The following is a 25855-nucleotide window of genomic DNA, read 5'->3' as shown; positions in this document are numbered from 1 at the left end:
CACTTCAGGAGGGGTGGGATGGATCATGGGTAGGATGTCTCTCATTTCAGGGCATGATGACGGATAATGGAAAGACCTGAAGATGGATGTGTTTCAGTTGTCCCAGGCCAGGATGGTATTGAGTGACAAAGGGAGTGCTGCTTTGTAACTGCTATGCTGCTTCGGGGTGGTGGGAGGATTGGGTGTATAAAGGGATATGGTACAGGAAATCTACTGGGCAGACAGCGCTGCCTTATGATCACCCAATGGTTGTTCACAAGTGTATTTGTAAAATTCAGAACCAAAAGACCCAAAATTGCAGCCTGTAGTCATGCTTGTGAACAGAAATTTGGCTACCGCGGAGTCGCCTGATAGCTGTCAGAATCTATACAGCAAAATAGTCTGTTTTCCAAGCAGCAGACATAAAATTACAACCTGTAGTGGGGTATGTAATCATTATTTTGAACAGGTTTTTGGCTACCCTACAATTGAGCAGTGGCTGTCAAAATTTGTACTGCGAATTTGGGATGTTTCACAAGTGTGCTTTCAAAGTTTGAAACCAAAACATCCAACATGGCGACCTGTAGCGAGGTATCCAGTCATAATCATGAACAGCCATTCATCTACCTTATGATTGTCCGATTGTGTTCAAAATCTGTACTGCATGTTTCAGGTTTTTCACAAGTTTATCTTCAAAATCTTCTGTGGAAAATCCAAAAAATGCATCTTATGGTGTTTCCATCATGCTCGTGACTGTTATGTATGCAATCACTGATTGATTGGGGAACTGTGAAGCTCGGGTTGGTTTACTGAACTGAGTCGTAATCTGCGCAGACGGAAAAGAGAGTATGAAGCTGAATATTGTATCAGCTTCTCTTTTTTTTTTTTTTTTTTTTTTTTTTTTTTTTTTTTTTTTTTTTTTTTTTTTTTTAGAGCCACACTGTATCATCAGTCTTGCCTGTGCACAGCATGTGGCTACGTGGCGGTGCGGATTGTTGGTGCCTCTCCTCATGGCCCAAATTCTTCCCGACGATAATTAGATTATTTTTATTGGTTCCATTTCTTCCCTCATATCTGCATATTTTCACTTATTTTTCTTGCCAACCTGTGCCACACAAACTTGTGAATTTCAACCTAACCAATCCCCCCCCCCCCCCCCCCCCCCCTCTCTCTCTTACGTGAGCTCAACACACAAATGTCTCCATACCTCATCCATTCGCACCCTTTTTCCCAAGTTTTTGTATATTTTTTATGTATTTGTTCCTACGTATTTTTACATATTTGTGAGTATTTTTGTGTGTCTGTATTTTTGCGCATCCTTTTCTGTTATGCAGCTCCTCTCATAGCCACCTAATGCCTTCATTTTCCTATGTCATTTCCCGTTTCCCAACACCATACCCGCCACAATGGACCCTTGCTTGATCTTTCTGGCGCATTTCAAAAAAAGTATCCCTTTCCCTGGCTAAAACCCGGTCCCATATCATACTCCTTAAATGCTGCCTAAACCATGGAATCTCCCACTCCCCTCTCCAACAGCCTAATCACCTTTGCAGATTCTACCAGCCCATGTCCCTCACAAGCCTGATACTGCAAAAACACATATCCACGGCCATAGCCAAACTGTAGCCAGGAGGAAAGTGGATCATCCTGTGGCACTACATGCATCTGAACATAATGTGTTTGATTGTAATAATTGCTTCGCAGCCTGAGCCACTTGGATCCACCCCTCCAATACCAGCTTTTCTGAATTGTGCACGTGGGAGTTATCCCTGCAACACACCCTCTGCTCCCAAAATTATCCCAGCCTCAACCTTGTCCCCACACCCTCCACACAACAGTTTCCACCCAGTCCGCCAATTCACACCCCCCTCACCCTCACTGGGCTTGCTCTCAGCCAACATACCCACTAGTCTTTCCCCCTTTCCCCTCTCCCCATAGCCTCTGGGCACAACCTGGTCCTGATGCCTTCTAGTCTTTGCATGCTCCATCAGACGGTGCTCTTATCTCCCCCACCCATACTTTGGCATCCCAGAACCACCTGTGCTGTCCCCCTATGATATTGCTGCTGTGCAGTCTCTACTATATACATCATGTCTCTGTAATTAAATCCCTTGTTCTCCAGCACCTGGAAGAGCATTCCAGTCACCACCTCCATAAGCTATAAAACTTGCTGATAGCCTTCTGCCACCTTAGAGCAGCACTATCCAACCTATATCCTACACACATTGTTCCTCCTCATGAAACCCTCATAGCACCCAGACCCTGACTAACTGACCTTTTCAACTTTCCACATCTCTCAAATCTCCCTACCAACACTCCACCAAATCCATAGCCAAAACAATCCCCCCCTGCGGGTTCGGGGGTTAGAATAGGCCCGCGGTATTCCTGCCTGTCGTAAGAGGTGACTAAAAGGAGTCTCAAACGTTTCGGCCTTATGTGATGGTCCCCCGTCGGGTTTGACCTCCATATCTCAAAATTTTTTCCGAAGAGCGAGCCGATTGGGGAAGGGCGCCTTACTTGGTGCATTGTGTCCGTGTTGTGTTGAGAACTTTCGCCATCTTATTCGTCGTTGCATTGCAGTCTTGCCCGCTCTCCATCACTTGGGCATGGATGCGCTCCTGCGTGCACTTTCTGCCGAGCACTGTGCAGGGCCATTTTCTGCACTGACGACGCCCATGGACCACATGTCACCTAACATCCAGCACGGTAGCCAGTCCGTTGTGGTGGGGCCGCCATGTACCCTCTTGGTTGTAGCCCCCTGACAACACAGGGATCGCTCTACTGATGCCTGCGCCGTTCACTCCCCACGTATGCCAAGGAGTAGATGCCCATCTCCCTGGGGTATCAGGACTCCCGGCAATGGCCATCCTGCCAGGTGGTTATTGCTGTGGCTGGGTGGCGCCCGTGGGGAGGGCCCTTGGTCGGAGTAGGTGGCATCAGGGCGGATGACCCGCACTGAAGCGTGGTACATCATCTATCGCTGGTGGGCCTCCACCAGCAGTCTCTAAGCGATCGAGGTCTAACCTCAACGGGAAGAAATTTGATCAGAGATCGTTTCCCTCCCTAGCTACTCCATGGGAGGAACGTCTTGCTAAAGAAGACAGTGGAGATTATTCACCCCGGTACCTCGTGTTTACACAAGTAAATGGGGAATCATTTATGTCGACCAAGCCCCAGTTTTTTGTGGAGCATTTAGAGGACAAGTTCGGGGAGGTGGAGGGCCTGTCCAAGATGCGCTCTGGTTCTGTGCTCATCAAAACGGCATCCTCTGCCCAGTCACGGAGGTTGCTCAATTGTGACAAGTTGGGGGATGTTTCAGTTACCATCACGCCGCATAAGAGTCTCAACATGGTCCAGGGTATTATATTCCACAGGGATCTTCTTCTGCAGTCCGACGATGAATTACGCGCCAACCTCGAACGACGAGGTGTTCACTTCGTCCGGCGCGTCCATCGGGGTCTGAGGGATAATCAGGTAGCCACCGGTGCCTTCATCTTGGCCTTTGAGGGTGATGTCTTACCCGAAAAGGTTAAGGTGATGGTTTACCGTTGTGATGTGAAACCATATATCCCTCCTCCGATGCGATGTTTTAAATGCTGGAAGTTCGGGCACATGTCATCTCGCTGTACTTCCAGCATCACGTGTCGGGATTGCGGACGTCCTTCGCATCCTGATACTCCATGTGCTCCGCCTCCCATTTGTGTTAACTGTGGAGAACACCATTCCCCCTGCTCACCGGACTGTCGGATCTTCCAGAAGGAAAGGAAGATAATGGAATATAAGACCCTGGACCGCCTGACCTACACCGAGGCACGGCGGAAATATGAGCGGCTACATCCCGTGCCCATGTCATCCACCTATGCCGCTGCTGCACAAGCAGTCCGATCCTCTCCCGTGTCGTCACATACTGTTGCCTCTCAGCTATGTCTCAATGAACCAGCCCCCTTGGTTGTGGGGGGCACTTCGCCCACTGTTGCTCCATCTACTCCAGGAGCAACACCACCCCAACCATCGGGGACATTCGTCCCCCCTTCCCAGCCGGAGAAGCGTGGGGTTGTCGTCCGTCCGTGAGACTGACCCAGTGGGGCCCTACCAGCCAGACCCTCCCAAGGCACAGCGTGCGAAGCCGTTGAAGAAAAAGGCTCCCAAGCATCCTGACATTGCGGTGGCACCTGTCCCACCGCAACCTTCAAACTCTGCGTCTGAGGACGAGGTGGAGATCCTGGCGTCCGCTGAGGACCTCGATCTCGCCAGTCCCTCCGACGCCATGGAAAGCCCTGGCACAGGTGCTCACTTGGAGGCAGCAGGTGACCCAGCGGCGTAATCTGCCTTCCCAGTCCCGTCACGCCTTTCCCAGCCGTGGACAACACCATCCTCCAGTGGAACTGCAGCGGTTTCTTCCATCATCTAGCTGAGCTCCGCCAACTTCTCAGCCTTCACCCTTTCTTCTGCATTGCTCTCCAGGAGACTTGGTTTCCAGCAATGAGAACCCCCGCCCTCCGTGGCTATCGGGGTTATTATAAGAACCGAGCAGCTTATGAAAGGGTGTCTGGTGGCGTCTGCATATATGTCCTTCACACTCTGCACAGCGAGTCTGTCCCTCTCCAGGCGCCTGTCCCTCTCCAGGCGCCTTTAGAGGCTGTCGCTGTCCGCGTGTGGACGCCACAGGCTGTTACCGTCTGCAGTCTTTACCTTCCACCGGATGGTGATGTCTCGCAGCCTGTCCTGGCTGCACTGGTCGCCCAATTGCCGCCACCTTTCTTGCTATTGGGCGACTTCAACGCCCATAACCCTCTGTGGGGTGGGTCAGTGGCAACAGGTCGAGGCGCCATCGTTGAGCATTTATTGTCGCAGCTCGATCTCTCGCTGTTAAATGATGGTGCCCTCACACACTTCAGTGTGGCGCATGGCACCTACTCCGCCATTGACCTCTCCATCTGTAGCCATAGCCTCTTCCCGTCTGTCCAATGGAGTGTGCATGACGACCTGTGTGGTAGTGACCACTTTCCGATCTTTTTGTCACTACCACAGCGCCACTCTTCTGGGCGCCCTAGCAGATGGGCTCTGAATAAGGCTGACTGGGACTTGTTCTCCTCCACTGCCGCTTTTGAGCCTCTCTCTACCGATGACATTGATGCGGTGGTTCAATCGGTCGCCACCGGCATCGTTACTGCTGCCGAATCTGCCATTCCCCGTTCTTCTGGGTCCCCTCGGCGGAAGGCTGTGCCTTGGTGGTCGCCTGAGATCGCTGAAGCGATTAAAGATCGCCGGCGGGCGCTCCAGCGTCACAAGCGACATCCCTCCTTAGCACACCTTCTCGCCTTCAAACGGTTGCGTGCGCGGGCCCGCCTCCTTATCCGCCAAGGCAAGAAGGAGTGCTGGGAGCGGTATGTGTCCACCATTGGCCTCCATGTCACTCCCTCGCAGGTCTGGGCCAAGATTCGACGCGTCTACGGCTATCGGACCCCTGCCAGCGTCCCTGCGCTCTCACTGAATGGAGCCGTGTGTACTGACTCCGACGTCATTGCAAATCGCTTAGCAGAGCATTTTGCTATGAGTTCCGCTTCTGCGAATTACCCCCAGGCCTTCCGCTCCATTAAAGAGCGGCTGGAACGTCGGAGCCTTTCGTTTCACACCAACCACCCGGAATCTTACAATGCTCCATTTAGTGAGTGGGAATTTCGCAGTGCCCTCGCTGCTTGCCCTGATACCGCTCCTGGGCCAGATGGCATCCACTGTCAGATGCTGAAACACCTTTCAGTGGACTGCCAGCGGCGCCTTCTCAATCTTTACAACCGTCTTTGGGTCGAGGGGGAGTTTCCGTCGCAATGGCGGGAAGGCATTGTCATCCCCGTTTTGAAACCTGGAAAGAACCCTCTGGAGGTGGACAGCTACCGTCCCATTAGCCTCACCAACGTTCTTTGCAAGTTGCTTGAACGGATGGTGAGCCGGCGCTTGAATTGGGTACTGGAGTCTCGGGGCCTTCTGGCTCCATCTCAGGGTGGGTTCCGTAAAGGCCGCTCCGCCGCCGACAATCTGGTGAGCCTGGAGTCGGCCATCCGTACTGCCTTTTCCCGCCGTCAGCACCTGGTCGCTGTCTTTTTCGACATGCGGAAGGCGTACGATACGACGTGGCGTCATCACATCCTTTCTACGCTTCATGGATGGGGTCTTCGGGGTCCTCTGCCGATTTTTATCCACAATTTTCTGTCGTGTCGTACCTTCCGCGTGCAAGTCGCGGCCTCGTATAGTTCCTCCCACGTCCAGGAGAACGGTGTGCCACAGGGTTCCGTTTTAAGTGTCTGTCTGTTTTTAATAGCCATTAACGGTCTTGCTGCGGCCGTGGGAAACTCTGTCTCCGCTTCCCTGTATGCTGACGACTTCTGCCTTTATTACAGCTCTCCCGGCATAGCAGCTGTTGAATGTCAGCTACAGGGCGCTATCCGTAGGGCGCAGTCTTGGGCTGTAGCGCATGGGTTTCAGTTTTCGGCAGCCAAGACCCGCGTTATGCATTTCTGCCGGCGCCGAACAGTCCATCCTGAGCCGCGGCTTTATCTTGCTGACGAACTCCTTGCTGTGGTGGAGACCCACAGGTTTTTGGGGGTGGTTTTCGATGCCCGGTTGACTTGGCTGCCTCATATCCGGCAGCTGAAACAGATGTGTTGGCGGCATCTAAACGCTCTGAGATGCTTGAGCCACACCCGCTGGGGCGCCGACCGCTCTACCCTGTTGCGGCTCTACCAGGCGTTAATCCAGTCCCGTCTGGATTATGGGAGCCTGGCTTATGGCTCAGCATCCCCATCTGCGTTACAGGTGCTGGACCCAATTCTCCACAGCGGGATACGCCTTGCCACTGGTGCTTTCCGCACCAGCCCTGTGGACAGCGTACTAGTGGAGGCAGGTGTCCCTCCACTGCGTTTCCGACGCCAACGTTTGCTGGCCGCTTATGCTGCCCATGTTCTAAGCTCGCCCGGGCATCCTAACTATCGTCTCCTGTTCCCGCAGTCAGTCGTCCATCTGCCGGAACGTCGGCCCCGGTCGGGTTGTCCGATCGCCATACGCGTCAAGGAGCTTCTCTCCGGGCTTGGGCTTGTCCCTGTTCCACCTCCTTTCCGGGCACCTCTGCGTACACCCCCGTGGTGCGTTCCTCGCCCTTGCCTTCGGCTAGACTTGGCACAGGGCTCGAAGGACTCAGTCCCTCCAGAGGCCTTCCGCCGCCGCTTTTATTCCATCCTGGCCACGTATCAGGGCTCTGGCATTGTTTACACCGACGGCTCGATGGTTGCTGGTCGAGTCGGTTATGCGCTCACTCTAGGGGACCATTCCGAACAACGTTCCTTGCCGGCTGGCTGCAGCGTTTACACTGCTGAGCTGGTCGCCATCTTTCGTGCCCTAGAGTATATCCGCTCCTGCTCAGGTGAGTCCTTCGTTATCTGTAGCGATTCCCTGAGCGGTTTACGAGCACTCGACCAGTGTTTTCCTCGTTCCCGTCTGGTGATGGCTATCCATGAGTCCCTGCATACTCTTGCGCGTTGCGGCCGCTCTGCGGTCTTCGTGTGGACCCCAGGCCATGTTGGGATCCCCGGCAACGAGAATGTTGACCGGCTGGCGAAAGAGGCGACTAGTGCACCATCTCTGGACGTTGGCCTCCCGGAGACAGATTTGCGAGCGTTCCTACGCCGCAAAATTCTGGACCTTTGGGACACTGAATGGCGCGCCCTGCCTTCACGCAACAAACTTCGGGCCATCAAGGGGGCTACCGGTGTGTGGTGCTCCTCCTTGCGGGTCTCTCGCAAGGAGTCTGTTGTCCTCTGCCGGCTGCGCATTGGGCACACTCGGTTTACGCACGGCCACTTATTGCGCCGTGAGGACGCGCCTCTATGTCGCTGCAGCTCCGTTTTATCCGTGGTTCATGTTTTATTGGAGTGTCCGTTTTTAGCCGCGCTCAGGCAGTCGTTCGCGCTGCCTGACTCGCTCCCTGCCCTTTTAACAGATGACTCGGCTATGGCTGACTTAGTTTTACGTTTTATTCGGGCAGGGGGTTTTTATTCTTTAATCTGAGTGTTTCTGTTTTTATCTTATTGTTTTGTGTTGACTCTGGCCTTTGGCCTCCGGTTTTAAACTGATTTTTTAATGTGTTTCTAAGTGGTTGGCTTTTCCTTTTTTATTTCTATGGTCGGCCAACCACCGTCACACTCTGTGTGGTTTTAGTTCGTTTTGTCTTGTCCTTGTCTCAGTTTCTCTTGTTCTGTATCGTCTGTGATCTCTTCTGTTCCTCGTTTTTATTCTCTGTGGGTGTTCTTTGTCTTTGGAAAAAGGGACCGATGACCATGGCAGTCTGGTCCCTTTAATCCCCCAAACCAACCAACCAACAATCCCAGAACACTGCTGGTAACCTTTCTACCGAACTCCTCAGCCACCCAAAAGTTTCAGTCCTATTCAAAAGCATCATCTGCAGCCCTACACCCAGGTTTAACCCTGTTGCACTTGTCAAAGGCCTACTCTCCGACTGCTGATCTCTGCAATAGAAACACTTCGTTGCCACCAATCCCTCCAACCAAAGTTAACCTAATCCCAACACTGAACCCTGCCTATCCCAGTTGATACCAGCATCCAACTGTGATAACCTCTCCCTCCCACCTAACCACCCCGTCCATTTTTCAGGATTTCCTTACCTCCAACTTGGCCTCCCGTCCTCGCCCAAGTCCCTTCCTAAGAACACCAACTTTTCAGCAGAACAAAGGACAGCCATGTACAGCCTCAAAATAGACCCTCACCTAATCATCATACCTGCAGGCAAAGGTTCCACCTCTGTTGTTATGGCTCACAAAGACTACCTGGCAGAAAGTCTTTGCCAATTGTCTGACTACTCCATCTATAAACTCTGTCAGAGTGATCCCATCCCAGAAGTCCAACACAACCTCCAGTTCATGCTCATAGCCTTAGCCCCTTCTGAGAACCTCTTCTCTGAATCCACTTCCGTCCTCTTCCCCATGACATCCTGCACCCCACCTTCTACATGCTCCTCAAAACAAAAGCCACAAACCCAATGATCCTGAATACCCTGTTGTAGCTGTTTATTGTGCCCTCAGCCTTCATTGACCAACACCTCCAACCTATTTCCAGAACCATTCTCTCATGTCAGAGATATCAGCCTCTTCCTTCCCTGAATTTCCAGCACAACCACCATGACCACTACAAGTCATTGGTGACACCATTTCCCTCTACACCAACTCCCTCATGCCCATTGTCTTGCTGTTATTCAACATTACCTCTCCCAATGTCCTTCAGACTCCAGACCGCTACCGCATTCCTGATACACGGTACTAACTTTATCCTAATACACAACTGTTCTCCTTTGAAGGGAAGGTATACAAACAAAATTGTGGCACAGCTGTGGGCACTCACATGGCACACTCGTATGCCAACCTATTTATGGGCCATCTAGAGGATGGCCTTCTAAAACCCCAAATCCCTCGTCTGTTTCAGGCCCATTGACAATATCTTCATGATATGGATTCAGGACCAAGGCACTGTATCCTCATTCATTTACCTTAATACCTCTTCTCCCATCCATGTCACCTGGTGCTCTTCAACCTGGTGTGCTGCCTTCTTGGACATTGAACACCTCCTCCCTGATGGCTCCAACTGTACCTCAGTCCACATTAAACCCACCAACCACTCCTGCGTTTTACTGCTGCCATCCCTTCTACACCAAAAAAATGCCTCCCATACAACCTGGCAGTGACAAGAACTCCCTTGCCCAGTATACTTGAAGGTCTCACAAAGCCCTTTACAGACAGGCACTATCTCCCAGACCTAGTCCTCAAACAGATTTCCTGTGCCATATCTCCACACACCCCCAATCCTGCCACCACCCAAGAAAGAACAGCTACAAAGAAATACACCTTATGTCACCCAATACGTTCCTGGACTGGAACAACTGAATCACATCCTTTGTCTTGGGGGTTTGATTTTCTGTCATTGTGACCTGAAATAAGAGACATTCTACCCTAGATCCTTCCCACCCCCCCCTAAAATGGTGTTCTGCCACCCACCCAACCTCCCCAACACATTAGTCCATTCCTGTGCCATTCCAAATCCCAGCTCTTGCTGCAGGGATCATATCACTGTGGAAGACCCAGGTGCAAGACATACCCAATTCACTCATCCCCTTCCCACTCCAGTCCTGTCACAGGCCTATTCTACCCCACCAGAGCCCAGGCCACCTGTGAAAGTAGCCATGTCATATACGAGCTCTGTTGCAATCATTGCACAGCTTTTTGTATTGGTATGACCATCAACCACAAGAATGAATGGCCACCGCAAAACTGTGAGTGAGCTAAGTGCACCATCCTGTGACACAACATGCAGTGAATCATAATACACTTGATTTTAATAGCTGCTCCACTCCACCACCAGCTTTTCTGAACTGCATAGATGGGAGTTATCCGTACAAAACATTCTCCACTCCCGAAATTATCCCATCCTCAACCTACGATGACCTATTGTCCTCACACCCTCTACCCAGCAGTTGCCGTCTCCTCTCTCCTACAACCTCCTTCCATTTCATGCTCCCTCGCCCGCATTGTGTTCCCTCTCTGCCATCTCACATGCCAGTCTTACCCCCTCTCCTTTTCTGCTCCCCGTTCCCCCCTGTAGTGTGTGCGCACCCTGCGAGATAACTCTCTTCTTTCTCCCCATCCATACTGTGCTATCCCTCCCCCTTCGTTTCCCCACTCCCGATTGCTGCTTTAGTTCAGCACAACAGTTTCAGTCTGGCTAGAGTGGAGATAGGGGTCATGAGTGCAGGGGGTGTGCATGGTTTCCTTTCTTTTCAGAAGAAGACTTTGGCCTAAAGCTTAGTGTGGATCAGTCCTTTTGTTATGCCAGTCTGCAAATCGGTGTGTCATCTTTGCAGAAGTAGTGATCTATCATTTTCGTAATTGTTGATTTCCAATGTGGATTTTCCATTGTTTAAATGCAGTTTTGATTTCCCGAGGTTCACCAACGTGTAGAATGTGAACTGTAAGGTCTTGAATGAATTGTGATAACATGGAGAGTTGGGTTGCACTTACTGATCCACTTGTTACCAAAATGAGAAATGAATGAAAATCCAGAACATCATACAATTGTATTATACAGAGGCAGCTCATTACAGAAGTTTTGTATTGGATAAAACAGGAAAGCACAATCTGAAGTTTTAATATGACCAAAAGATAATTTTATGTGACCACCTTTACTCACTCTTGTAAAGAACATGTTCCTTTCTCTAGACACAAACCCAGGTGAAAAAGGAGGAATAATATGTGGTCAATGGTGCAGGAAAAAAGTATTGGATGGGGTTGTGGGAGACTGAAGAAGGAGAATGAGGTGTGCTAAGTCATTTAACTGTAAAATTTCAAATGATATCACTAGCAGTGATGTTGTGGTTTCTTTGTTTCAGGCCTTTCCTTAGCAAGTTACCTGATAAAGGAGAAAAAATACAAAAATTTTTAAGTGCTTTGAAAGAAGAGCAGGCAAACAGGAATGAAGCTGAAGAAGTTACCAGTGTTCTTGCTGACATGAAAATTGGAAGTGATGATGTGGAATGGTCAGGCAGTCCCAGTTTAAATGTTAATGGTCAAAAGAAAGTAAGCCAAGATGAAACACGAAGGAAGAATATTTCATCTTCAGAAGACTCGGAATTTCAAAGGTATGACTTGAGCTTTACTAACAGTTTTGTGATTGAAATGTGTATCATCTTTACAGAATCACTTTCGAGGTTTGTGGTAGAAAATTTAATGAAATTGTTATACTTTTTGGTAGAATGTTGTATGAAGTTGTCATTTGAGACTGAGCACATTTTTCCTTAATTTGCCTCCAGAACTTTGTTAAATTATTTGTCATTCTTTAGTTTTTATGTGTTTTAAGAATAACAGGGAACGGTACACATACATGAATGTGAAATACCGAGCTTGTGACTCATGTGTCATTTCTTCAGTGAAACAACTGATAAATAAAAGAATAAAACTGGGGAATGTATTGAAAGCTGCTGTAGATTGAAAATGAAGGAATAAGCTGCCTAATAAGTGTTGAACACTTTTCTCTTTTTTTCCCATATGTTTCTTTGCTTCTGAGGAAACAAACGAAAACCTATTTCTCACACACACACACACACACACACACACACACACACACACACACACACACACAAAGGCTGTAGCAACACTAATTGTTTATGGGCCGTTGTTAGTGTAGGCTAGTGTAGAACGAAAAGGAAGCATTAAACAGTGGTGAGATGGAAAAAAAGGGTGACATAGAACATTGCACAGTAATTGCTGCACCCCTGGTATATGACATGACTGCTCCCACACATGGTCCTAAGTGATTTTTGTGCACTGTGCAGGATTAGATTTGAAAACTCGAGAGCTTAAAGGTGGAAAATAGAGTAATATGTAAGACAGAAATTACTGACAAAACATCATGTATAGTTTAGTAAGAGTGGAAATCTAATTGCATTGCATGTGGAGTGAAAATCTAAGTGCATTGCATGTAGTAGAGATTTGTGCAGGAAAAAATAGACAGATCATAAAATAAAAATTATATAGAAATCTAAAAGGGAGTAAAGAAAGTCATAGTTACTAACACAAAATTCTGAGACCGAAGAAATTAATGTAAATTGAGGCTACGGATTGGCGAGAACCAAAGACATTGTTCTAATGCCAGTTCCCAAAATGGAATTCTGAAAAACTGGTGTCTGGGGAAGATTCCAAATGGCACACGTTGTGAAACAGGCACCAAGGTCATTACTGGCACGTTGTAGAGCATGTTCTGCAACATGTATGTTGCCAGTATACTTCCTGTATCTATGCCCATTCGTCCCAACTGATAACTTGGAGATAGTCATGCCATTGTAAAAGACCAAACAGCATTTTCATAAGAGCTGGTACATGAAGTCATACCTCTTTGATAGTGTGTATTTTGCCACTTACAGGGCTGGTACAGATGGTGGTAAGATGGTGCACAGGGCAAGTCTTACAGCAGAGACAGTCACAGGGGTAAGAGCCATGGGGCAGGGAAGTGGGTGGCAGAAGGAGCATAGGGTCTGACAAAGGATATTGGACAGATTTGTCAGACCCTATGCTCCTTCTGCCACCCACTTCCCTGCCCCATGGCTCTTACCTCTGTGACAGTCTCTGCTGTAAGACTTGCCCTGTGCACCATCTTACCACCTTCTGTACCAGTAAGTGGCAAAATATACACTATCAAAGGGGTAGCTATCTGTGACATGACACTTCATGTACCAGCTGTTATGCAAATGCTGTTTGGTCTTTTACAATGGAACGACTATCACCAAGTTATCAGTTAGGATGAATGGGTATAGATAGAGGATGTATACTGGCAACATACGTATTCGCAAAGCATGCTCTACAACGTGACAGCCATTATCTTGGTGCTTGTTTCACCACGTGTACCCTCTGGATTCTTCCCCTAGGCACTAGTTTCTCAGAATTTCAAAGGTGGGAACTGGCATTACAACATACCTTTGATTCTTGCCACCCACCTAGCATCAATTTACGTTAATTTCTTCAGTCTCAGCATTTCACCTTAGTATCTATGTCTTTCTTCACTCCCTTTTAATTTTCTATATCTTCTATTTTCTGGCCTGTGTATTTTTCCCTGTCCCCAACCTCTACCACATTCAATGCACGTAGCTTTCTGCTCGTACTAACTTGTGCACGATGTTTTGTCACTAATCTCTGTCTTACTTATTATTTTATCTTTCACCTTTAAGTTCTCAGGTTTTGAGATCTCATCCTGTGCAGAGCTGAACAATCAGTCTTTCTTTCCCATCCCACCCAAGTAAGTTTCCCATAACCCGGCATTGTGGGCAACTGTTCCAAACTCTCCCCATTTTCTAATCCTTTTCCTTCACCCCTCTTTCTTCCTCTTCAGCCCTTTTTCCAGAAGGAGCCATTGGCTCCAAAAGCTTGCAAATTCCAGCACTGTTATGTTTGTTGTCCTGCTGCCACTTGGTGAGTAGACTTTTTATCTATGCAATTACACTATGTTTTCAAAAATTGATTGATTTCATGAATACTCCAAAATGTTACTTTGGCAAAGCTCAATTTTAATTTATTATTATGCTGATTAATGTGGATATAGTGAGCCCAGTAAAGTATATAATTTTCATTAGAACATTGTTAATTAAAACTAATGGCTAATTGAAAGTTTTACTATAATGCATAATGGGAAAACATTGTGAACTAATCAGCATATTTGAATAGAATGACATATACCATTATAAAGTCTGGTACCTCATTTTTCAGGAACATTTTATTCAGCATCAAACTAATTAAAATCCAAAATAATTAACATTGAAGTTCATATGTTGCTATATTTTCCAGTGCCAGTCATTAGATTCTGAACTTTGACACTGTTGTGCCATATTTTTTTAATTAGTTGATACCCTTCAATAATTAAACCACTAATTAAGAATTTAAATAATTTAATATTATATATAATTATTTTCATGGTGGATGCCACACTCGTAGTTAGGATATTCCTGATGCTAAAACTGTATACTTCTATAATTCACTAATCTTCAACATTACTGTAAACGAGACAACTGTTAAAATTCATAGTTCTTTCAAAACAGCGAAATCTAACCTAGCCGATTTTCAAAACATTATGTAGTTTCTGAAATTAACAAATACTTTTATACCAGTCCTTAAATAGCCCACTCCATGCCAAAACTGCCAGTCTGCAGGGTCCAGTTGTAATGTTAATATCTATGCACTTAAAAGTCCATGGTCCAAAAGCTCTGAAGTAACAACTGTCAGTTAGAGTGAAAATCGGGGGTCAAGAAGTAATGTGCAAATTTGCGAAAGTCTGCTCTGACTGCATGATATCTGTGCATCTGAAAATCATGGGTGTGATAGTAAATTTGCAATGTCTAAGTGTTACTGTGCTATAAAATGTACTTTGTGAATAACTTAGTTGTGTTGTTGACTCTCTAAGCACAAGTAATGTGTGTGCTGTGTTTATTGTGATGATATATTGCCACTGTGTCAGATTTTTGTGACATCCAAAGAGTACTGTATCACTGAATTAAAAGCCAGGTTATTGTATTGTGGATAAGTTATGCAAGGAACAGGTAAATTATCTTTACCTTTAAGAAACTTTTTATTGTATGGACAACATGGATTTGGAGTAACAGTGATTGATATAAAATTAACTTACTATTAGGAAAACAGTCTCAGTCATGTTTTTTTATTTTTTTGCTGCTGATTGGTTTCAGCCCATCACAGGGGCCGTCTTCAGGGCAAACATACTGTGAAATTACAATGTATATCTTAGACAAAACTAATGACAACCATCTTATAAGAGTGGATTACGTAAATATAATGTTTTTGCTGCTGGTCGACTCATTTGACTCACCCTCGTAAATGTACATGGTTTCTTTAAATTGAAAACTTAACGCAAATTGTATTTATACTTCAATTTTTAATCCTAGACGTCTACCATTGGTCACCGCTGAAGGCGTTGATTACGCTCTCGTGCTCATAGCTTGCTATATAAACCCAAGCTTAAGGTAAATTCTCTACAGTCTCCTGCCACACCTTGGTAGACATGACACCACCAGTAGTCGTAACAGTGGGTAAAACATTATATTTACGTAATCCACTCTTATAAACTGGTTGTCATTAGTTTTGTCTAAGATATGTATTGTGATTTCACAGTATGTTCGCCCTGAAGATGGCCCCTGCAATGGGCTGAAACCGGTCGGCAGTAAATAAATAAAAAAAATGCGATTAAGACTGTTTTCTTAATACTATGTTTACTGTATTGTGACTGAAGTGGCTGTCAGATTTTCTGTGTGCGAATAAAGTGGGAAGGAACCACTTACCTGTAATTTCAATTACTGTGTGTTCTGAATCATTTGGCACTATCCTTTCTAAAGTCAGTTTTGAGGACATTATTTCAAAAATGTTAAGCTATGAGACTTCAAAATACACAGTGTGTGGAGCAGATAAGAGGAATGTCATGACCAACATTTTGGAATATGGCTCATTGAGCGGAGAAGGTCTAAGTTAAGAGGATTTGTGAGTAAGTGTTAATGCTCTACTGGTGGATGTAGCAAAGTATGTCATTGCCCTGAGCACAGACCCTGAAACTGTAATCAATGTACCTGAAATGAGGTTTTGTGTGTTGAGTATCCCATGAACAGGTTACTGTGGGGACATTCTGTAACAACCAGTAAATCTGGCGGTAATGGGATAGGAACTGTAGGAAGGTGACGGATAATATGATAAGTGTTTTGGATGCAGAAAAGAAGACAGAAAGTACTTGTTTGGAGGTACTGGTCACTCTAGACAGAAAATCTTTTTGTGGTACTATTGTAAACGGCAGTGCGTAAGGGATAAGTAAGGAAACCAAGGGAATTGGGTTTGTGGAGTTTGGGAGCAATTGCAAGGAGGAACATGGAATCAAGCAGAAGGTATTGATGTTGATTAGATGTTTAAAGCAGTTTTTGGGGGTAATATTGGACTCTGGGATTTGCTCATAGTGGTAAGGTCTGTAAGCCAATGTGTCATGAAACTCGTGAAGACTCTCAGTTACTTCAGCAGCATGGCTCATAAACAAAAATGGAGGCCTTGTCAACTGCAAGAATGGTTAAATCAGGGTTCTTTAAAGTCATGGGTGTGATGTACTCTCTTGGAACATGTACGAGAATGAGGGTGAAACCGCATTAAGAGATTAAGAATATCTGGAAAGTTACTAGGTACTGGCTACATAACATGGAAGAATGGTCATGGTTGGGGAAGGTTGGTACTGGATAGGACAAGGATCTGTGTCTGCTTTGGTTCGCTCTGACCAGTAGGGTGACAAGGAAATAAGTGTTTCTACACCACACAGACTGCTAGTTTCTTTTCTTTTCTTTCTTTTTTTAAATCATACATTGTAGAAGGAAGAGCAATATGAGATTATATTTAAAAGAGCATTGCATATCTTTGATTGAGTAATAGTGGTGCAATTTCATGTGTACAAATAGTCATGTCTCATGAGTATTAAATGTAGTATTTAAAGTGATTTTATATGTACATTGGTGTACTTTATAGTTGAGTAACTGAAAATTTCTTTTTCTGACTTTTCTTTCCCGAAATACTATTTAAATCTTGAATATACATCTCTAGGTCTAAAGTTTTGCTGTCCAGAGATTGATAAATTGCCGTGTAACTGCATTTTATTTGTCTTGTGACTTCATAACTGTACGTATAACAAATGATATAATTGAAATGCATAACTGTAGTGTTTGACAGTTTATCTTTATTAGTTGGCCCATGTATCGATACTTTTTGTGACAAACATAAATATAAAATGTTTGAGCTGCCATAGGGAAGTTAGTTCTGGGGTGCAGGTGCAGCAGTTGTGAGATGACTTCATCAGGGGGAATCAGGTGGCACGGGAAATTGTGATGCAATCCATGGTCTTGTAGAGTCTGTGCCCAAGATGTAATAATAGCCGAACAGCAAGGAAAAAAATTAAGGCCCTTAAAGCAGGGCTTGACAGTGCTAGGAAAGAACTAGAAAGTTTAAGGGGGTAGATGTGTAATGTGAAACAGCATGTGGTAGCTGGAAACAGGGACCACAGAAAGAGAACATTATCTGACAGCTTTGTTATCGACACAAAACATAATTTTGCCCAGTTACCTCACAAGGAAAACTCCCCAGTAGATGTAGCTGGAGCATAGAAGGCTTTCAACAGGAATTCAGTGGATTCAAGAGAAAGTAGGAACGGGAGGAAGGTCTTACTGTTAGATAGTAGTAATGGAAGAAGAATAGGCCAGATGTTACAGGAAGAACTAGGAAACAAGTACCAGAAATTATTTCAAGTGGAAGCCGTAACCAAGTGGGAGAGGATATAGGTTCTTCATACAAAATATTTGGAAAGACGTATCGTGTTCTAATAAAGAATGGTACAGGAAAAAGGATTGAGAGGGATTTTACCCGTAGTCTCGAGAGTGGTTTAGTAAAAACAGCTTCAGCAACGAGGTGTACAGATGCTGAGTTTGTTCCTGTTTTGAGATGTTATGATCAGCCGTAGATGAACATCTCTGTGAGCCGGGTCAACATGGGCTTAGATCATCTGCTTCTATCTGGTGAGAAATTGAACATAGGTTTGGTTTCTATTGATGCTATTGACAGGGAGGGTTTTACAACACTTGACCTACATGCGAACAGAAATGGGCAAGGGAAATTGGGTGGGCTGTTGGTAGACTCTTTAAGGGGAACACTGATGCTCATGGGTGCATCCCTGTAGTCAGTAGTGTGAGAGCAGAAAAATTTTTAGTGTAAAGGCTATCAGTAATAAAGTAAGCAAATATAATGAAAATTTTGAACCTATGTTTATTTGTAAAGAAGGTTAAAATAAACTTGTTGCATCGAAATATTAGAGGGTTTAAAAAGTAATATCAACTTTTGATTTGTTTAGATGAACTGCATCTTGTAAATCAGGTGGATGTGATGTGTGTTTCTGAATACCATTTCATCCCAGATATAGGAATGCCAAATGTGGGTGGGTACAACTTAGAGTCCAGTTATTGCAGGCCAAATATGGAGAAAGTAGGAGTTGCCATGGAGTTTTCGGTTATCATCATTTTGAAGCTTGTGCTGCAGAAGTAGACTTTCATTTAATAATAATAATAATAAAAGTTACAATATACACAGCTCCATTTGTTAATTTTTTATTGTTCATAAAACAGCTTGATGGATTTTTAAACTTCTTAACTACCGGGCAGAATGAGATAATATTAAGTGGAGATTTTAAACTCTGGATTACAAATGAGATGAAAATGTCATGCAAACCTAAGAAAAGACTCCACTTGGCATCAAGAGATATGAATGAAAACGGGGTTAAATAACATTACAAACTGTCCTGTAAAATTCTACGCAAAGTCATCAATTTCTTGAGCCTAATTATCAGAAACAAGCTTAACTCATTTATACTACAATGGATCTGAAATAATGGCATTGTGAAGCAATCAGCATTGCAAAATGCATCAGTTAGAACACATGGAGAGCAGATGAAACATGTTTCTTTCAGTTTTACTAATCACTTGCACAATCCCATCTCTCCCAATGTTGGAGTCTGCAAGGCTGTCTTGTCCTAAGGTAATTAATGCAGTTATATGTGAAGTAATTAAGCTGACCACTAGGGCACTTAGGACTAGCCCCGTTGACAGCCTCTGCATGGGTATGCACTTTGCTGTTGCTGATCCATCTGGGGAATTACAGTTAATAATCTTTTGTAAACAGTGAGGCCATTTGATATTTGTGCAGGCAACTGTCCGTTAGAAAATGGTGCCACAGTAATTGAATTTTCACATTTGTCTGTTCCACCTCACGTGCCTGGTGGACAGGAGTGGATAAACAGCTAACTTACTGACAGTCATGGAGCCGAGCTTTAGCCTGTGCGAATGGCTGCCCTGGCCGAAAACCTGTTGGCAGAGGTGGCCAAATGGATTGTGGTCACACTGAACAAGGCAGTGCCTGCCTGTGGTTGGACAGCTTGTGTGTGCCTGTGCCCCATGAGCAGAGTTGAAACAACCTATTTTAGACCAATGTCAGAACAAGAGATTCTGAATTTTTTCGTTTGACATACAATAAAACCTGTTTTTACGTTAATTTTTGTGGTCCTAATAGAAGTCCTATTCTCTCAATACAATGCTTTCCAGTCATTAACGATTCCATGGTACAATATTTCCCGCATTTTAAGTTTTCTTTGACGCTATCACAACCTTTAAAATTGATTTTCATACAGATTTCTGCAAAAAATGCATTGTATTTCCACTCAGTCAGCCCTGAAACAATGCAGCAAACTTGGACTATATTCAGAGTTATTGATCACGTATCATAGTGTTACTGCAGTAAACAAGATTTTTGTTGTCAGTGTGTTGAGTCACTGCTGTCTGTATTATATCTTCGCAGTATTTGGAAGGGTGGGAAAGTATGCTGAGTCACTACTTTAATGATCATCACAATTTGATCATGGTGACTTGTAGCAACCTCCCTTTTGCTCGTTGCATTGTATTACAAAAGCTTTAATTAAATTTCGCAGTCATATATACAAATTAACATCACATTTGAAGATGGCTGTCTCTATAATGGGCTTTCATGAATTGCTGTTACTTCCGCTTGAAATATGCTAATCCGTACTGTGGATGCACTCTTAGGTTGGTATGACCTGATGTGAGACGTAAACATTCTTCCACAACGTGCTCCACAACATGATAATATCTACGCTCTTTCTTACCCTTGATGTCCCTAAATCAAGTAACCTCCCTCTCAGCAACAAGCTGTAATATAATGCCTATGTTCTCTGTTTACAAAGACTGCCAACTGTAGTGTTTTAACAAATATTGTATTCAAGTTTTATGTATCATAATTTCATAATGATTATGAATAACAAGTCTCACATTAGAATAGAGATATTTTTTTAATGTGGTTTCTTGAAAGAGTAGAGCTAATCACTGTTAGAAAGGACCAAAAACAATTATTTCAGTTTTTTTTAAATAGGCAAAAATTTATAGTGTTCTCATTTCATATTTTAAATAATATAAAGAGAATGACAGTAAGAGTAATTTATTAAAAAAATATAAAGTGAATGTCAGTAAGGGCAATGTATTCATTTTTGCTTTGTGTTTCCTATGCTTTCCTGTGTTACACTTTCCTGCATTTTACACTTTTTTAGGTCAGTGTGCTGAAAAATGTAGAAAGGGGGTTTTACTGTATTTTGAAGAAACTGTGGTATTCTGTTTCTAAACACTCTTTTTAAAATATTTTAGATAAGCACCATAAATTTTAGTTGAAAGTTGTGGTTTCAGGTAGGTTGATATCCTGAGCTGCTTGGTAGCTTTCCTGAAGCTGGTCTTTAGGATTTATTTTACATTCCTGATAAATTCATGGTACATAGTGCCATGCTGTATACAATCGTAGGGGCACTGCAGCTGATGTTAGGTAACAATTTCCTCTTACTTCCTGGTTTCGTGACTATCCCCTCCCAGATAATTTGACAGATGTATCTGGCTAAGAAACTTGTCCGGATGGCACATAACTTTCTTGTTGTGCAACAATAATTGAGGTAGGATGCAATATTATTCTTGGTACCAGATCATGTCAGCATACATAGAAATGAGCAAGCAGACACAGTACACAAAGCAGGTTTGTTGCGAAATCAGTGCACTATAATGTACTGAACATTGTGAACAGTTATCTTGCTCTTCAATCATATAGGAATGTTTAGATAGGAGAAAGAGCACCTTAAAGTGATTAAGCTTTTCTTGGTGAAACTAACTTTCCAACCATGGTGTTCCATATTTGGTTGCAAGTAGGACAAAGTGACATTGATTCATATCAGTGAGAGGCACATTCCTCTCACCTGTGACTTTTTACTAAAGCAAGAAAACTTATCTGTTTTTGAGACCTGTGGCATATTCATTTCAGTTCACCACATAAAATCATTATGGTTTTTGATGAGAAGGTCTTTTATTTTAGTTGACAAACATAAAGGGAGCATTTTAAATTTTGTGATTTTCTAGAGTCCAACAAGTATGTAGTGTAGTGATTAACTACATGTATCTTCTTCTGCAGTATTTTAATTTTGTTTGTGTTTGTTGTTGTTTTACTGTAAATTTTAGGAATGAATGTAGAAAATGTGTTCATCATATATATGTGCATCTGCGTGCGTGCGCGCACGCATGCGCACTCCTTAATGGAAACTTCTGACCACACAGCAGGTGATCAAGAAGTCAAGTCAGTTTTGTTGTTGTTTATACTACACTCTAGTCGGTTGTACTAAATGAGAACACCAAGAATTTAAATAAACATGAAAATGCACTGCCTGACGAAAAGATGAAGTTCCCAAAAGACATGGTTGGATGTAAATGTAATTTCGTAAACATGCACACCATCAGCAGGTATGTTAATGGTTACATTTGGAATTATCTGTGACAGACAGAATGGCCACCAGCGTGCATTAGTGTTTGTCGTGTTTACTGTTGTTATCAGGTCCATTAGAGTACGTAAGTTGGGTAAACAGTGTCAGCTGTTAAGTGATGACTGAAGGACACGTAGATGCTACATACTCATATGAGAAGGCATTATCAGTACCTGACAGAGTTTGTAGGGTCCCCATTGTGGGTCTGCATTTGGCTGACAGATCAAATCATGCAATATCCAGATTTGTGGAGCATTTGTATGCAACATTGGTCCACTGTTGGACACCCTGGGAATGAGAGGGCAGGTATACTCATCATCAAGGTTCTGGTCAACCACATCTGACCACTGCATGATTCAATCACCATATTGTGCACCAAGCAAATCATAACCCCCTCTATCTACTCCAGACAATATTGTCCCCTTCAGAATAGTTCCCTTCAGCAGCTGTACACCAGTGGAGTCATCATTTCCAGTCTTGGTAACAGTGATGAATAGCTTGAACTGGTAGGGCCTTTAACATGTTGCTCACATTCTTTTGAATATTCTCCAGAGTCCCATTTTCAATTTCAGGAAAAGAAAAAAAATTATAGGATAACTTTGGGAAACACGTGATTGACAGTTTGTCCTGCATGAACAAATGTTTTATTCGTGATAATATGATTCCTACTAACAAAAAAGGCAAATCACTGTTGTTTTGATTTTTGATATGTCCATGCAACCTTTTTTTGGTCAAGGAGATGTCTCAGGGTGCCACTCCTCACTTTGTCACTTTGTCTCATGATCGTACTCAGAAATCCAAGATTCATCACTTGTAATAACAAGATTGAACCATTTGTGCCCTTTGACTATGCTCTATAGACGATCAGTGTGCACATTTCTGTTGTGATTGCCCTTCTGCTCAGTGTCAGGTTTTTCAGCATCTTTTGCCACAGACCTTTTGAATGCGCAAAACCTAGCTCAAAATTTGATGTATGGTGAAAGTATGCAAGTTTAACTGGTCATTGATCATCCTTGTTGTTAAACACCCATCTCATCTCACAAGAGCACACACACACTTTTAATTTTTTCATCAGTTTTTGAAATTTAAGGTCTCCCTGAATGAGGTTCATCTTCAATATGTTCTCAGCCTTCCAAAAATGATTTGTACCAGCAAAAAACTTGATCTCTTGATAAGGAATATCCCCATAGGCCTGTTTCAACTTTTCAAAGGTCACACTCTCCCTAAGTTAACATAAAACTTGATGTCATAACGTTGCTCTAAATTCTGCTGTTCCATTTTCGTAACACACAACAAAAACACAACTTCAGTGACAGCACTCTCAAAAATTATGTGATGCTTTTATGGACCTGAAACTCGGGCTAAACATCTGGAAGGGATGAACACACCAATCTACACAATTAGAACAACATAGTGTTGCCCGATTGCCTGCAGTGATATCAGTCTTATTATTACTGTTCTCACATACCTTGTACATCTGTCATCTGATAAAAAAGTAAAGTTGCATGGCCTGCATGGCTGGTGACCCTGATGAGAAGAATAAATAATGGACTCCCAGCAACTTTCTGTCTCATCCATCAACATTGGTCAAAGACTAGCAGCAGCTAGACTAGGGAATTACATTCCCATGTGTAGGCTGTTGTTAACACCACAAAACAAATGCTTGCTATGGAAGTGGTACTATAGCTGGGAAGGATGGACTGCTGACAAATGGCATCACATTATGATCAACACTGAATTGCAAGTGTACGCTACCTGGATGACCATTGTCAGTGAGTATGATGGTGACCTGGGCAGAAATCCTTTTGTCAAACATTTTGGAGAGGCACAATGTTGCTACTTCTGACATCATGGTGTGAGTAATCATTGGGAATGACTTCAGATAGCAGCTTGTAGTGTGAGGCAACTCTGATGGCACATCCATATGTCATGAACATCCTGCATTCTCATGTGTTACTTGTTGTGGATGCCATTTTTCTATAGGACCGTGCACGTCCACAAATGGCACATCTGTCTTGAAGTGTCTGTGATGTTGAGGTACTCCCATGGCCAGCAAGAACCCCGAATCTGTCTCCCCAATAGAACTTGTGTGGTACGAGCTCAGGTGTCAACTCCGTCACAGTGCCTGTATGGAGTGTGCCGGACCAGTTACAACAGTTGTGGGACAGCCTGCCTCAGGAGAGAATACAATGGTTTTATGACACAGTCAATGTGTGCAGTTTCATTTCATCTCCTTTGGTGTTTCACTTTTTTTAATCAGGCATTGTAGCCCTATAACTAAATTGTAACACTGTGAGATGCAAAGATTGTAAGGCATTCCAAAGAAAGTAGTTTCCAGTATTATGAAGCTAAATAGAAGCTTCGAAAACTTTCCTCTTTGTGGAACTTGATATATTTAAATGTTATATGTACTATAATTGATAATCACGCAGTTGATTTAATGTTTGGTGGTGTATTCATATCTATATTTTTCAGGTGGGAAAAAGAGTTATACTCAGTGGAATTGCTCTCAGTGGATGTTTATATAATATTATGAAAAGGATATATAGTGGAGATACTAGGTCGCAGATAGACATAATGTTATCATTATTTTGTCCTTGATATTCCATTGTTGTATGTATTTTTTTATTTTAATTTTGACATTTCTGTGAATCTTGTACAAATTTTTCTGTGTACCTCTAGATTGTTTCCAAGTTTGTACAGTAGTTGGCTTTACCAAGTTATGTGGGAGATGTTTCTGGATTGACTCTCAAAGTGGCATTTCTTGAACTTCTTGTTTTTGTAGTATCCTTATGATATGTGATTTCTTTTTGATCCTTATAAATAAATTACACCTTCCAGCCAGGAAAAGCAAGAAAGAAATCTAACAGCCAGCCAAGTTGCAAGAGAGTTTGGAGAAGTACCCTATGTAAAAAGTGTCATTCACAAGGTGGAAAAGCCTGACACAGAAAAACAAGAACGTTTCAAACCAAATATGTCAAAGAAATCTGCAGATAAGGAAGAGAAGCCCCAGATACAAAAAACTAGACCCCATTGGGAAGTCACTGCAGCCACACCTCCACCCCCAGTTTATAATGATGTTAAGGCGTTAACCCTAGAGGAATCACTTGCACTTCAGAAAGAACAGTTATTGAGATTAAAGGTCAGTATGACTTGCTTATTTACTAAATATTGAATGTCATTTCTTGTAATAAAGTTTTACATAGAGGTAGAACAGTTTGTAGAGAATATAAATTGTAGAAATTATGTGGCTAATCTATTCAAAATTGGGACAGAACAGAGTTGTTTACCTACCATTATCATGCCTCTTAATTTGGATCAACTGAACATACTGATACCGGATGTCAGCTTTGTCCTGTAAAATAATGCTGTTGTGGCATGTGATGTCTTACATTCACAAACACAGAGAGATCAAAACACATATAACCTTTTTTGTCCCTATATTATTTTCTGGAATGCAGGTTGTGGTGTCAGACTGATCTGTAGTGTAACCCGAAGTGTAGCTTGCACTGCAAGATGACAATTTGATTATTAATCTGCATAACCAATGAATGTGAATACGAAACCTTAGTTGTTGTGATGTAGCTTGATTCCTAGGTTAGGCTGAAAGGTTACAGGTTGCTTGTGAGTTTGTGAAGAAGAATTGAAGGCTACAGTTAATCCAGTAATTCCAAATGCTATAAATGTGGACCAATGTGAAAACGTACAATGAGAACCACTGACTTGCATCCTCATTTGAATCTTGTGGAAGCTTAACAATGAATTAGATGCTGACAGTTTAGTATATTGTATTCATGCTGATTACCCATTGATATTACAAGATAATGTTCATACCTCTTACATGGAAACTTCTCATGCACGAGATCTGAAGTCAGTTTCTTAAGTTGAACTTTTT

General features: G+C 43.6%; 1 protein-coding gene across 1 annotated transcript in view; it reads left to right on the top strand.

Moving 5' to 3' along the window:
- Positions 1 to 25855, top strand: part of LOC126484121 (DNA-directed RNA polymerase II subunit GRINL1A-like) — a 40333-nt gene that overhangs the window by 10751 nt on the left and 3727 nt on the right. The window contains exons 2-3 of the mRNA XM_050107507.1: positions 11426 to 11674; positions 24802 to 25102. Of these exons, the coding sequence (XP_049963464.1) occupies positions 11426 to 11674; positions 24802 to 25102 (550 nt within the window). The remainder of the gene's footprint in view (positions 1 to 11425; positions 11675 to 24801; positions 25103 to 25855) is intronic.

The sequence above is a fragment of the Schistocerca serialis genome, chromosome 1 (genome assembly GCF_023864345.2).
Source record: "Schistocerca serialis cubense isolate TAMUIC-IGC-003099 chromosome 1, iqSchSeri2.2, whole genome shotgun sequence".
Classification (NCBI taxonomy): domain Eukaryota; kingdom Metazoa; phylum Arthropoda; class Insecta; order Orthoptera; family Acrididae; genus Schistocerca; species Schistocerca serialis.
The sequence above is the reverse complement of the archived record's forward strand: the minus strand, read 5'-3'. Positions and strand labels throughout refer to the sequence as shown.